At 47.2% G+C, this 12,751-nt stretch overlaps 1 protein-coding gene across 1 annotated transcript; it reads right to left on the bottom strand.

The window, feature by feature from the left end:
* Nucleotides 1–11,193: 11,193 nt before the first annotated feature.
* Nucleotides 11,194–12,184, bottom strand: LOC125553078 (uncharacterized). The gene has a single exon (XM_048716832.2). The coding sequence runs from the start codon at nt 11,922–11,924 to the stop codon at nt 11,472–11,474; it is 453 nt and encodes a 150-aa protein (XP_048572789.1). The 5' UTR covers nt 11,925–12,184; the 3' UTR covers nt 11,194–11,471.
* Between the last annotated feature and the right edge of the window lie 567 nt (nt 12,185–12,751).

Raw genomic sequence — 12,751 nt, 5'->3', positions numbered from 1 at the left:
GGAGCTATATGGGCCTTAGTGGGCTTTAGTGGAAAGGAGAAAGGGGCAGCCCAAGGTGGCTGTGTGCCTCCCCCCTTCCCCTAGTCCTATTAGGACTAGGAGAGGTGGCCGGCCCCCTCTCTCTCTTTCCCCCCTCAAGGAATCCTATTCCAACTAGGATTGGGGGGGGGGAATCCTACTCCCAGAGGGAGTAGGACTCTCCTGGCGCGCCCTCCCTTGGCCGGCCAGCCTCCCCCCCTCTAGTCCTTTATATACAGAGGCAGGGCACCCCAAAGAACACACAAGTTGATCCACGTGATATATTCCTTAGCCGTGTGCGGTGCCCCCAGCCACCATAGTCCTCGATAATACTGTAGCGGAGTTTAGGCGAAGCCCTGCTGCTGTAGTACATCAAGATCGTCACCACGCCGTCATGCTGACGGTACTCTTCCCCGACACTTTGCTGGATCGGAGTCCGGGGATCGTCATTGAGCTGAACGTGTGCTCGAACTCGGAGGTGCCGTAGTTTCGGTGCATGATCGGTTGGATCGTGAAGACGTACGACTACTTCCTCTACGTTGTGTCAGCGCTTCCGCAGTCGGTCTGCGTTGGGTACGTAGACAACACTCTCCCCTCTCGTTGCTATGCATCACATGATCTTGCGTGTGCCTAGGAAATTTTTTGAAATTACTACGAAACCCAACAGTATCCAGATCCCGCTGTTGGTTATTGACCAGAGAGTCGTCTCAGTCATGTCTGCGTGTCTCCCGAACCCGTAGGGTCTACACACTTAAGGTTCGGTGATGCTAGGGTTGTTGAGATATTAGTATACGGTAACCCGAAAGTCGTTCGGAGTCCCGGATGAGATCCCGGACGTCACGAGGAGTTCCGGAATGGTTCGGAGGTGAAGATTTATATATAGGAAGTCAAGTTTCGGCCATCGGGAAAGTTTCGGGGGTAATCGGTATTGTACCGGGACCACCGGAAGGGTCCCGGGGGTCCACCGGGTGGGGCCACCTATCCCGGAGGGCCCCATGGGCTGAAGTGGGAGGGGAACCAGCCCCTAGTGGGCTGGTGCGCCCCCCATGGGCCTCCCCCTGCGCCTAGGGTTAGGGGGCGCCCCACTTGGCTTGGGGGGCACTCCACCCCCCTTGGCCGCCGCCCCCCTTGGGGATTGCATCTCCTAGGGCCGGTGCCCCCCCAGGGGTCCTATATATAGTGGGGGGGAGGGAGGTCAGCCGCACCCTAACCCCTGGCGTCTCCCTCTCCCTCCCGTGACACTTCTCCCTCTCCCTGAGCTTGGCGAAGCCCTGCCGAGATCACCGTTGCTTCCACCACCACGCCGTCGTGCTGCTGGATCTCCATCAACCTCTCCTTCCCCCTTGCTGGATCAAGTTGGAGGAGACGTCTTCCCAACCGTACGTGTGTTGAACGCGGAGGTGTCGTCCGTTCGGCACTAGGTCATCGGTGATTTGGATCACGACGAGTACGACTCCATCAACCCCGTTCTCTTGAACGCTTCCGCTCGCGATCTACAAGTGTATGTAGATGCACTCCCCTCTCCCTCGTTGCTAGATGACTCCATAGATTGATCTTGGTGATGCATAGAAAATTTTAAAGTTCTGCTACGTTCCCCAACAGTGGCATCATGATCTAGGTCTATGTGTAGTTTCTATGCACGAGTAGAACACAAAGCAGTTGTGGGCGTCGATATTGTCAATTTACTTGCCGTTACTAGTCTTATCTTGATTCGGCGGCATCGTGGGATGAAGCAGCCCGGACCGACCTTACACGTACGCTTACGTGAGACTGGTTCCACCGATTGACATGCACTAGTTGCATAAGGTGGCTGGCGGGTGTCTGTTTCTCCCAATTTAGTCGGATCGGATTCGATGAAAAGGGTCCTTATGAAGGGTAAATAGAAATTGGCATATCACGTTGTGGTTTTGGCGTAGGTAAGAAACATTCTTGCTAGAAACCTATAGCAGCCATGTAAAAACTTGCAACAACAATTAGAGGGCGTCTAACTTGTTTTTGCAGCATGTGCCGTGTGATGTGATATGGCCAAAAGGATGTGATGAATGATATATGTGATGTATGAGATTGATCATGTTCTTGTAATAGGAATCACGACTTGCATGTCGATGAGTATGACAACCGGCAGAAGCCATAGGAGTTGTCTTAATTTATTTATGACCTGCGTGTCAACATAAACGTCATGTAATTACTTTACTTTATTGCTAAAGCATTAGCCATAGTAGTAGAAGTAATAGATGACGAGACAACTTCAAGAAGACACGATGATGGAGATCATGGTGTCATGCCGGTGACAACGATGATCATGGAGCCCCAAAGATGGAGATCAAAAGGAGCAAATGATATTGGCCATATCATGTCACTATTTGATTGCATGTGATGTTTATCATGTTTTAGATCTTATTTGCTTAGAACGACGGTAGCTTAAATAAGATGATCCCTCGTAATAATTTCAAGAAAGTGTTCCCCCTAACTGTGCACCATTGCGAAGGTTCGTTGTTTCGAAGCACCATGTGATGATCGGGTGCGATAGATTCTAACGTTCGAATACAACGGGTGTAAGCTAGATTTACACATGCAATACACTTAGGTTGACTTGACGAGCCTAGCATGTACAGACATGGCCTCGGAACACGGAAGACCGAAAGGTCGAGCATGAGTCATATAGAAGATACGATCAACATGAAGATGTTCACCGATGTTGACTAGTCCGTCTCACGTGATGATCGGACACGGCCTAGTTGACTCGGATCATGTTTCACTTAGATGACTAGAGGGATGTCTATCTGAGTGGGAGTTCATTGAATAATTTGATTAGATGAACTTAATTATCATGAACTTAGTCTAAAATCTTTACAATATGTCTTGTAGATCAAATGGCCCACGTTGTCCTCAACTTCAACGCGTTCCTAGAGAAAACCAAGCTGAAAGATGATGGCAGCAACTATACGGACTGGGTCCGGAACCTGAGGATCATCCTCATAGCTGCCAAGAAAGATTATGTCCTAGAAGCACCGCTAGGTGACGCACCCATCCCAGAGAACCAAGACGTTATGAACGCTTGGCAGTCACGTGCTGATGATTACTCCCTCGTTCAGTGCGGCATGCTTTACAGCTTAGAACCGGGGCTCCAAAAGCATTTTGAGCGACACGGAGCATATAAGATGTTCGAAGAGCTGAAAATGGTTTTCCAGGCTCATGCCCGGGTCGAGAGATATGAAGTCTCCAACAAGTTCTTTAGTTGTAAGATGGAGGAAAACTGTTCTGTCAGTGAGCACATACTCAAAATGTCTGGGTTGCATAACCGCTTGACTCAGATGGGAGTTAATCTCCCGGATGACGCGGTCATTGACAGAATCCTTCAGTCGCTTCCACCGAGCTACAAGAGCTTTGTGATGAACTTCAATATGCAGGGGATGGAAAAGACCATTCCTGAGGCATATTCAATGCTGAAATCAGTGGAGGTTGAAATCAAAAAGGAACATCAAGTGTTGATGGTGAATAAAACCACTAAGTTCAAGAAAGTCAAGGGTAAAAAGAACTTCAAGAAGGACGGCAAGGGAGTTGCCATGCCCGGTAAGCAAGCTGCCGGGAAGAAGTCAAAGAATGGACCCAAGCCTGAGACGGAGTGTTTTTATTGCAAGGGAAGTGGTCACTGGAAGCGAAACTGCCCCAAATACTTAGCGGACAAGAAGGCCGGCAACACTAAAGGTATATGTGATATACATGTAATGGATGTGTACCTTACCAGTACTCGTAGTAGCTCCTGGGTATTTGATACCGGTGCGGTTGCTCACATTTGTAGCTCAAAGCAGGAGCTGCGGAATAAGCGGAGACTGGCGAAGGACGAGGTGACGATGCGCATCGGGAATGGTTCCAAGGTCGATGTGATCGCCGTCGGCACGCTGCCTCTACATTTACCTACGGGATTAGTTTTGAACCTCAATAATTGTTATTTAGTGCCAGCTTTGAGCATGAACATTGTATCAGGATCTCGTTTAATTCGAGATGGCTACTCATTTAAATCCGAGAATAATGGTTGTTCTATTTATATGAGAGATATGTTTTATGGTCATGCTCCGCTGGTGAATGGTTTATTCTTAATGAATCTCGAGCGTAATGATACACATATTCATAGTGTGAATACCAAAAGATGTAAGGTTGATAATGATAGTCCTACATACTTGTGGCACTGCCGCCTTGGTCACATAGGTGTCAAACGCATGAAGAAGCTCCATGCAGATGGACTTTTGGAGTCTCTTGATTACGAATCATTTGACACGTGCGAACCATGCCTCATGGGTAAAATGACCAAGACTCCATTCTCAAGAACAATGGAGCGACCAACCAACTTATTGGAAATCATACATACTGATGTGTGCGGTCCAATGAGCGTTGAGGCTCGCGGTGGCTATCGTTATGTTCTCACCCTCACTGATGACTTGAGTAGATATGGATATGTCTACTTAATGAAGCACAAGTCTGAGACCTTTGAAAAGTTCAAGGAATTTCAGAGTGAGGTTGAGAATCAACGTGATAGGAAAATCAAGTTCTTGCGATCAGATCGTGGGGGAGAATACTTGAGTCACGAATTTGGCACATACTTAAGGAAATGTGGAATAGTTTCACAACTCACGCCGCCTGGAACACCTTAGCGTAATGGTGTGTCCGAACGTCGTAATCGCACTCTATTGGATATGGTGCGATCTATGATGTCTCTTATCGATCTACCACTGTCATTTTGGGGCTATGCTTTAGAGACTGCCGCATTCACTTTAAATAGGGCTCCGTCGAAATCCGTTGAGACGACACCGTATGAATTATGGTTTGGAAAGAAACCTAAGCTGTCGTTTCTAAAAGTTTGGGGATGCGATGCTTATGTCAAGAAACTTCAACCTGAAAAGCTCGAACCCAAGTCGGAAAAATGCGTCTTCATAGGATACCCTAAATAAAATATTGGGTATACCTTCTACCTCAGATCCGAAGGCAAGATCTTTGTTGCCAAGAATGGATCCTTTCTAGAGAAAGAGCTTCTCTCGAAAGAAGTAAGTGGGAGGAAAGTAGAACTCGATGAAGTATTACCTCTTGAACCGGTAAGTGGCGCAGCTCAAGAAAATGTTCCTGAGGTGCCTGCACCGACTAGAGAGGAAGTTAATGATGATGATCATGAAACTTCAGATCAAGTTGCTACTGAACTTCGTAGGTCCACAAGGACACGTTCCGCACCAGAGTGGTATGGCAACCCTGTCCTGGAAATCATGTTGTTAGACAACGGTGAACCTTCGAACTATGAGGAAGCGATGGCGGGCCCAGATTCCAACAAATGGCTGGAAGCCATGAAATCCGAGATAGGATCCATGTATGAAAACGAAGTATGGACTTTGACTGACTTGCCCGATGATCGGCGAGCCATAGAAAATAAATGGATCTTTAAGAAGAAGACAGACGCGGATGGTAATGCAACCATCTATAAAGCTCCGCTTGTCGCTAAGGGTTATCGACAAGTTCAAGGGGTTGACTACGATGAGACTTTCTCACCCGTAGCGAAGCTGAAGTCCGCCCGAATCATGTTAGCAATTGCCGCATTCTATGATTATGAGATATGGCAAATGGACGTCAAAACGGCATTCCTTAATGGTTTCCTTAAGGAAGAATTGTATATGATGCAGCCGGAAGGTTTTGTCGATCCTAAGAATGCTGACAAGGTGTGCAAGCTCCAACGCTTGATCTATGGGCTGGTGCAAGCATCTCGGAGTTGGAACATTCGTTTTGATGAGATGATCAAAGCGTTTGGGTTTACACAGACTTATGGAGAAGCCTGCATTTACAAGAAAGTGAGTGGGAGCTCTGTAGCATTTCTCATATTGTATGTGGATGACATATTGTTGATAGGAAATGATATAGAATTCTTGGAAAGCATAAAGGCCTACTTGAACAAGTGTTTTTCAATGAAGGATCTTGGAGAAGCTGCTTACATATTAGGCATCAAGATCTATAGAGATAGATCGAGACGCCTCATTGGTCTTTCACAGAGTACGTACCTTGACAAGATATTGAAGAAGTTCAATATGGATCAGTCAAAGAAGGGGTTCTTGCCTGTATTGCAAGGTACGAGATTGAGCACGGCTCAATGCCCGACCACGGCAGAAGATAGAGAAAAGATGAGTGTCGTCCCCTATGCCTCGGCCATAGGGTCTATCAGGTATGCTATGCTGTGTACCAGACCTGATGTAAACCTTGCCGTAAATTTGGTAGGAAGGTACCAAAGTAATCCCGGCATGGAACACTGGACAGCGGTCAAGAATATCCTGAAGTACCTGAAGAGGACTAAGGATATGTTTCTCATTTATGGAGGTGATGAAGAGCTCGTCGTAAAGGGTTACGTCGATGCTAGCTTCGACACAGATCTGGATGACTCTAAGTCACAAACCGGATACATGTATATTTTGAATGGTGGGGCAGTAAGCAGGTGCAGTTGCAAGCAAAGCGTTGTGGCGGGATCTACATGCGAAGCGGAGTACATGGCAGCCTCGGAGGCAGCACAAGAAGCAATCTGGGTGAAGGAGTTCATTACCGACCTAGGAGTCATACCCAATGCATCGGGCCCGATGACTCTCTTCTGGGACAACACTAGAGCTATTGCCCTTGCCAAGGAGCCCAGGTTTCATAGGAAGACCAGGCATATCAAGCGTCACTTCAATTCCATTCGTGAACGTGTTCAAAATGGAGACATAGATATTTGTAAAGTACATACGGACCTGAATGTGGCAGATCCGTTGACTAAACATCTCCCTAGAGCAAAACATGATCAACACCAGAACTGTATGGGTGTTCGATTCATCACAATGTAACTAGATTATTGACTCTAGTGCAAGTGAGAGATTGTTGGAAATATGCCCTAGAGGCAATAATAAAATGGTTATTATTATATTTCCTTGTTCATGATAATTGTCTATTGTTCATGCTATAATTGTGTTATCCGGAAATCGTAATACATGTGTGAATACATAGACCACAACACGTCCCTAGTGAGCCTCTAGTTGACTAGCTCGTTGATCAAAAGATAGTCATGGTTTCCTGACTATGGACATTGGATGTCATTGATAACGGGATCACATCATTAGGAGAATGATGTGATGGACAAGACCCAATCCTAAGCATAGCTCAAAGATCGTGTAGTTCGTTTGCTATAGCTTTTCCGAATGTCAAGTATCATTTCCTTAGACCATGAGATTGTGCAACTCCCGGATACCGTAGGAGTGCTTTGGGTGTGCCAAACATCACAACGTAACTGGGTGACTATAAAGGTACACTACGGGTATCTCAGAAAGTGTCTGTTGGGTTGGCATGAATCGAGACTGGGATTTGTCACTCCGTATGACGGAGAGGTATCTCTGGGCCCACTCGGTGATGCATCATCATAATGAGCTCAATATGACCAAGTGGTTGATCACGGGATCATGCATTACGGTACGAGTAAAGTGACTTGCCGGCAATGAGATTGAACGAGGTATTGGGATACCGACGATCGAGTCTCGGGCAAGTAACGTACCGATTGACAAAGGGAATTGTATACGGGATTGATTGAATCCTTGACATCGTGGTTCATCCGATGAGATCATCAAGGAGCATGTGGGAGCCAACATGGGTATCCAGATCCCGCTGTTGGTTATTGACCGGAGAGTCGTCTTAGTCATGTCTGCGTGTCTCCCGAACCCGTAGGGTCTACACACTTAAGGTTCGGTGACGCTAGGGTTGTTGAGATATTAGTATACGGTAACCCAAAAGTTGTTCGAAGTCCCGAATGAGATCTCGGACGTCACGAGGAGTTCTAGAATGGTCCGGAGGTGAAGATTTATATATAGGAAGTCAAGTTTCGGCCATGGGGAAAGTTTCGGGGGTAATTGGTATTGTATCGGGACCACCGGAAGGGTCCCGGGGGTCCACCAGGTGGGGCCACCTATCCCGGAGGGCCCCATGGGCTGAAGTGAGAGGGGAACCAGCCCCTAGTGGGCTGGTGCGCCCCCCATGGGCCTCCCCCTGCGCCTAGGGTTGGAAACCCTAGGGGTGGGGGCGCCCCACTTGGCTTGGGGGGCACTCCACCCCCCTTGGCCGCCGCCCCCCTTGGAGATTGCATCTCCTAGGGTCGGCGCCCCCCCCTAGGGGTCCTATATATAGTAGGGGGAGGGAGGGCAGCCGCACCCTAGCCCCTGGCGCCTCCCTCTCCCTCCCGTGACACTTCTCCCTCTCCTTGAGCTTGGCGAAGCCCTGCCGAGATCACCGTTGCTTCCACCACCACGCCGTCATGCTGCTGGATCTCCATCAACCTCTCCTTCCCCCTTGCTGGATCAAGTTGGAGGAGACGTCTTCCCAACCGTACGTGTGTTGAACGCGGAGGTGCCGTCCGTTCGGCGCTAGGTCATCGGTGATTTGGATCACGCCGAGTACGACTCCATCAACCCCGTTCTCTTGAACGCTTCCGCTCGCGATCTACAAGGGTATGTAGATGCACTCCCCTCTCCCTCGTTGCCAGATGACTCCATAGATTGATCTTGGTGATGCGTAGAAAATTTTAAAATTCTGCTACGTTCCCCAACACCAGTCCCAGTTCTTTTCCTTCAAACACAATAGCTGAGTCTCGTCCCGAGTAATCTTCTAGGTTATAAGCTTGAACCGCATTAGAGCAATCAGATTCAATTTGTAAGGCAGTGCAACCAATCCTCGAAGCGAGATAAAACCCATTGCGAATGGCCATAACCTCTGCTGACTCTGAAGATGCCACATGTGGTATAAACCAGCCAGCAGCAGCAATAAACTCTCCCCGCTCATCCCTCGCTATAGCTCCCGTACCACCAGTCATATTTTCACAACAGAAGGAAGCATCCACATTGATCTTCACTACTCCCCTTCTCGGTTGCTGCCACATGTGCTCACATTTTCTCGTAGGTTGATTCGCAGCAAGAGAGCGAAAGAAGTTGGTAGCGAGGACTCTGATTGAGACTGCTGTTCGATCTGGTGCTGGGATAAGTTTTCCTTTCACCATCTGTCTTCTTTGCCACCAAATATACCAACGGTGGGGAAGTTTACTATTGAGGGTTCCGGTTTTCTACCCGAAAAAGAGTTCAGTTCCAATTCCACTTGTCATCGCACGTGAGAAGTGCCCCGAAGTGCACGTGAGGCTGTTGATAAAAAAACGCGCAGGTCAAGTTTTATAAATCTCAACATTTGTAGGAACTAATCATGTCCAACCATTATATAATGCGGAAAAAGAAGGGTGTGGCTAAATTTTGTTCTTTGTTTAATAATAAAAAAGTAAATTCTCATCTTTGTTGCACACCCTCCCAAGCTAGGTTTACAATTGACAGTCATCATGACATGAACAATGGGCAAAAACTCTTGCATGGAGCTCTCTACAATTTATGTGGTGACTTTTGCCTACCGATATAGTTCCTACAAATTTTGAAGTTCAAACAAATGTGAAAAAATAATATAATATGTACATATGCATGTAATATATGTACATATAAATTTGTATGCAACACATACTTTTGCATACGATTGTACAAAAACACAAGACCGTTTGGTATTACAAATCCACAAAATTATTCTTTTTAGTAGCTAACATGCTAAATATCTCGTACTAAAAATTTCTATACATGTAGAATTCATCCATTATATACATTTGTTATATATTGTTAGTAAAAAATGAAATATAATTTCTACTTCAAAATATCGCGCTCACACCCGAGCCGAGCTCCAAATCACCTCACTCGTAATTAGGTAATTCAAAGGTGAATGTAGAGATATGGCTCCCGCATAAATGGCAATCTTGAAATCGAATATTTAAAAACATCAACAATATATGTAAAGTTCCACAGTTGCAAGTTATATGTCTTCATATAAATTTTGGCTTCACGCGTTAAACAATTTTAGAACAAGAGAAACTCGGTGATAAAAAATTATATTTACATAGGCAACAATAATAATAATAATTTTTTCCTCGATATTTGCAAGCACATGAATGATGATATAATACCTTTTGGACGCCAATCCCTTGCGAACCGTTGCTTGGAGGGATGGCAAGGGCGAACGCCTCATATGGCATTTTGTGTGGCTAGGGATGGTATTTTACAAAACTGCCATGACATTTTGTTTAATTTGCGGGGAGTTTTTGGCAAAAATTGCAACCTTGACATCAAGATCAGATGGCTCGGGGCGTTCGCTGATATCTCACCCACAGTGAACGTTTGCCAGATATGAGTAAAATCCACCATTGGTCCTAAAAGTATTCGAGGTGTGTCACTTTAGTCCTAAAACTATGAAAACGCATATCTGAGTCCTACTTCTTTCTAAAGTGTGTCACCGCCGGTCCTAAACTCGCGGGGGCTAGGGTCGTATCATACACTAGTGGGGGAACGCCAGGGGCGCCGCTGTGGAGCCATATCCGCGCCACGCACCCGCTCCGCCGGCCGCCTGCTTCTGGCGACCTCCGCTGGCTGCCGCTGCGCCCCAGTCACCTCTGACTTGTACGTGTGCTAGAGAAGCAGAGTGGGGGCATAATATGAGGGTAAGAAATTCAGTGGGACTATTGCAATGTATCCAGTGGAGTTGTTTTTTCAACGTGGCCTTTCAATTGGACGTGGCAAAGGTCAGGCAGTGGCGAATCTTAGATGAAAATGAAGGGCGGGCTCAACTTCTCAATACAAGGGTTAGAACATGTAAACAACAGGCTAGACACTAGACAGTGGGCTGAGATGGGCTAAAAACTAGTAGTAAATTTTTTGTTTTTCAGTTTCAGAGGGCAGGCTTGAGCCTGTTGAAGCATGCCCGGTAGAATCGCCACTGGGTGCAGGTCAGGCTTGCTCCGGCGAGTTTAGAACTGGCGGTGACACACTTTAGAAAGAAGTAGGACTCAGATATGCATTTTTATAGTTTTGGGATTAAAATGACACACCTCGAATACTTTTAGGACCAGTGGTGGATTTTACTCGCCGGATATCTATACCATATCTTTTAAAAAAAATCTATAGAGGTTTATTGATGGGTGGCTAGATCTCAGTCGAGTGAGACTTAATCAAGTCTCACTCAAGTGACAAGACATGTCAAAAAGAAAAGGTCCAAACGAAAATTTTGCACGGATCTCCGCATAAGACCTCATGAATATAGACTGAAACTTGATTAAATCTTAACAATCTCATTTATTGATTATTTGACAAGGTTACAATAACGTTGAAGTTATCCAACAAGAACTCTCAAACAAAATTCTGACATATATATAATAAGCAGTTACGTCTATTTTTGACACTTGGAAACTACTGTTCTTTTGCAGATTAGCAGCTGGTAACTAGGAGGCACTCTACAGACTGGATGGAGGTAGTACTATGACAGAGGCAATCTAATATATTAGTGAATATAATCACAATCTGGCGAGAGCGGACACGACAGGCACGCATCTACTACTGCACGATGCTGTCGCCGTAGAGGGCGGCGAACGCGACGTCGGCGTCCTCCCTGGACCGGCCCCGCCGCCGCGGCCGCGTGAACGGCAGCGTCAGCGACGTCGCGAACCGCGCGGACATGGACCGCCGGTGCCGCGGGGCCGTCGCAGCCGCAGTCTCCGTCGACGGCGGCGACAGCAGCGCTGCCGACGACACGCCCGCGAAGGTCCACCGCGCCGACGTCGAGGCGGGGCAGGTCCACCGCGCGCCGCCGCTGGACGCGGCGCGTGCAGAGGCGCCGGGGGGCAGCGCGAGCCTCGGAGGGAGCTGCAGCGGCGCCAACGACGACGGTGGTGCTGTAGCGGCGGCTGCGTGGCATGCCAGTGGCTTCGGGATGCCCGGCTGGAGCTCCCACTTGAAGGGGACCGAGCCCGGCGTCCTGAACGACGGCAGCTCCTCCGTGGACGCCATTGGTTGCCTCTAGCAGACGGCGTGAGCTCTCAAGTGTGGTCGACTCAAGGAAAGCGCAATAATGGAGACAGGGTGCGGTGCCATGCCATGCCCGGTGGTTTTATATCGCCATCGTCAGAGAAGATCACTTTTGCAGATTGAACCTTGGGGTTTTATTATTGTTGGAGTTGATTCCAACTTGGACCACCTCTTTGTCACAATCCGATAATTGTGTCACTGCATTTTGGATTTTACAATATATTCGGATTCCCAACATCATCATATTTCATAATTTTGTCCGCTGCACACTATATTTTGGATTCTATGATGTATTCCAATTCGCAACATCACCATATTTTATAACATAGTCGGGTTTACATTTTGGATTCTACAACATATTCCGATTCGCAACATATTTTGTTTTGGGGGTTTGTCCTTACATCGCACCATGCTCTTATATGAGTCCAATCTGGCCAGAGTTGTCTCGCCCTCTTCTGCCGCTCTCCCCCTAACTTCTAACCCGAATCACGCGTGTGAGAACAGCTAGATCCAATGAGTTCTTGACCAGGTTTGGGCTTGCCGGCCCCTTAGCGTCAACTTGGCCCGCCGTCTAGCAGCTCGTAAATGGCCCAAGCTCCTCCGAGTTGGGTCAAGAAAGAAAAGAGTAGTTGTTCTTGTCATGAAAAATAAAAGGCGGTACAAATCTTCTCATTCTAGTAATTCTCATGTGCTAGCAAATTTTGGCTTTTGTAATAAGAAAAAGTCCTCTTTTAGTTGGTTGGGTGAGCCTTCTGACTGTGCGGCTCGTAGACAATGTGAACGTTTTTTAATTGTAATAAAGCTAGTCA

This window comes from Triticum urartu, chromosome 4A, assembly GCF_056163025.1.
Source record: "Triticum urartu cultivar PI428250 chromosome 4A, HENAU_Tu73, whole genome shotgun sequence".
In the NCBI taxonomy this organism is placed as follows: Eukaryota; Viridiplantae; Streptophyta; class Magnoliopsida; order Poales; family Poaceae; genus Triticum; species Triticum urartu.
This window is presented reverse-complemented; position numbering and strand designations above follow the sequence as displayed.

Coding starts and splice junctions, on each gene's coding strand:
- LOC125553078 (XM_048716832.2), bottom strand. CDS start 11,924: ATGGCGTCCACGGAGGAGCTGCCGTCGTTCAGGACGCCGGGCTCGGTC.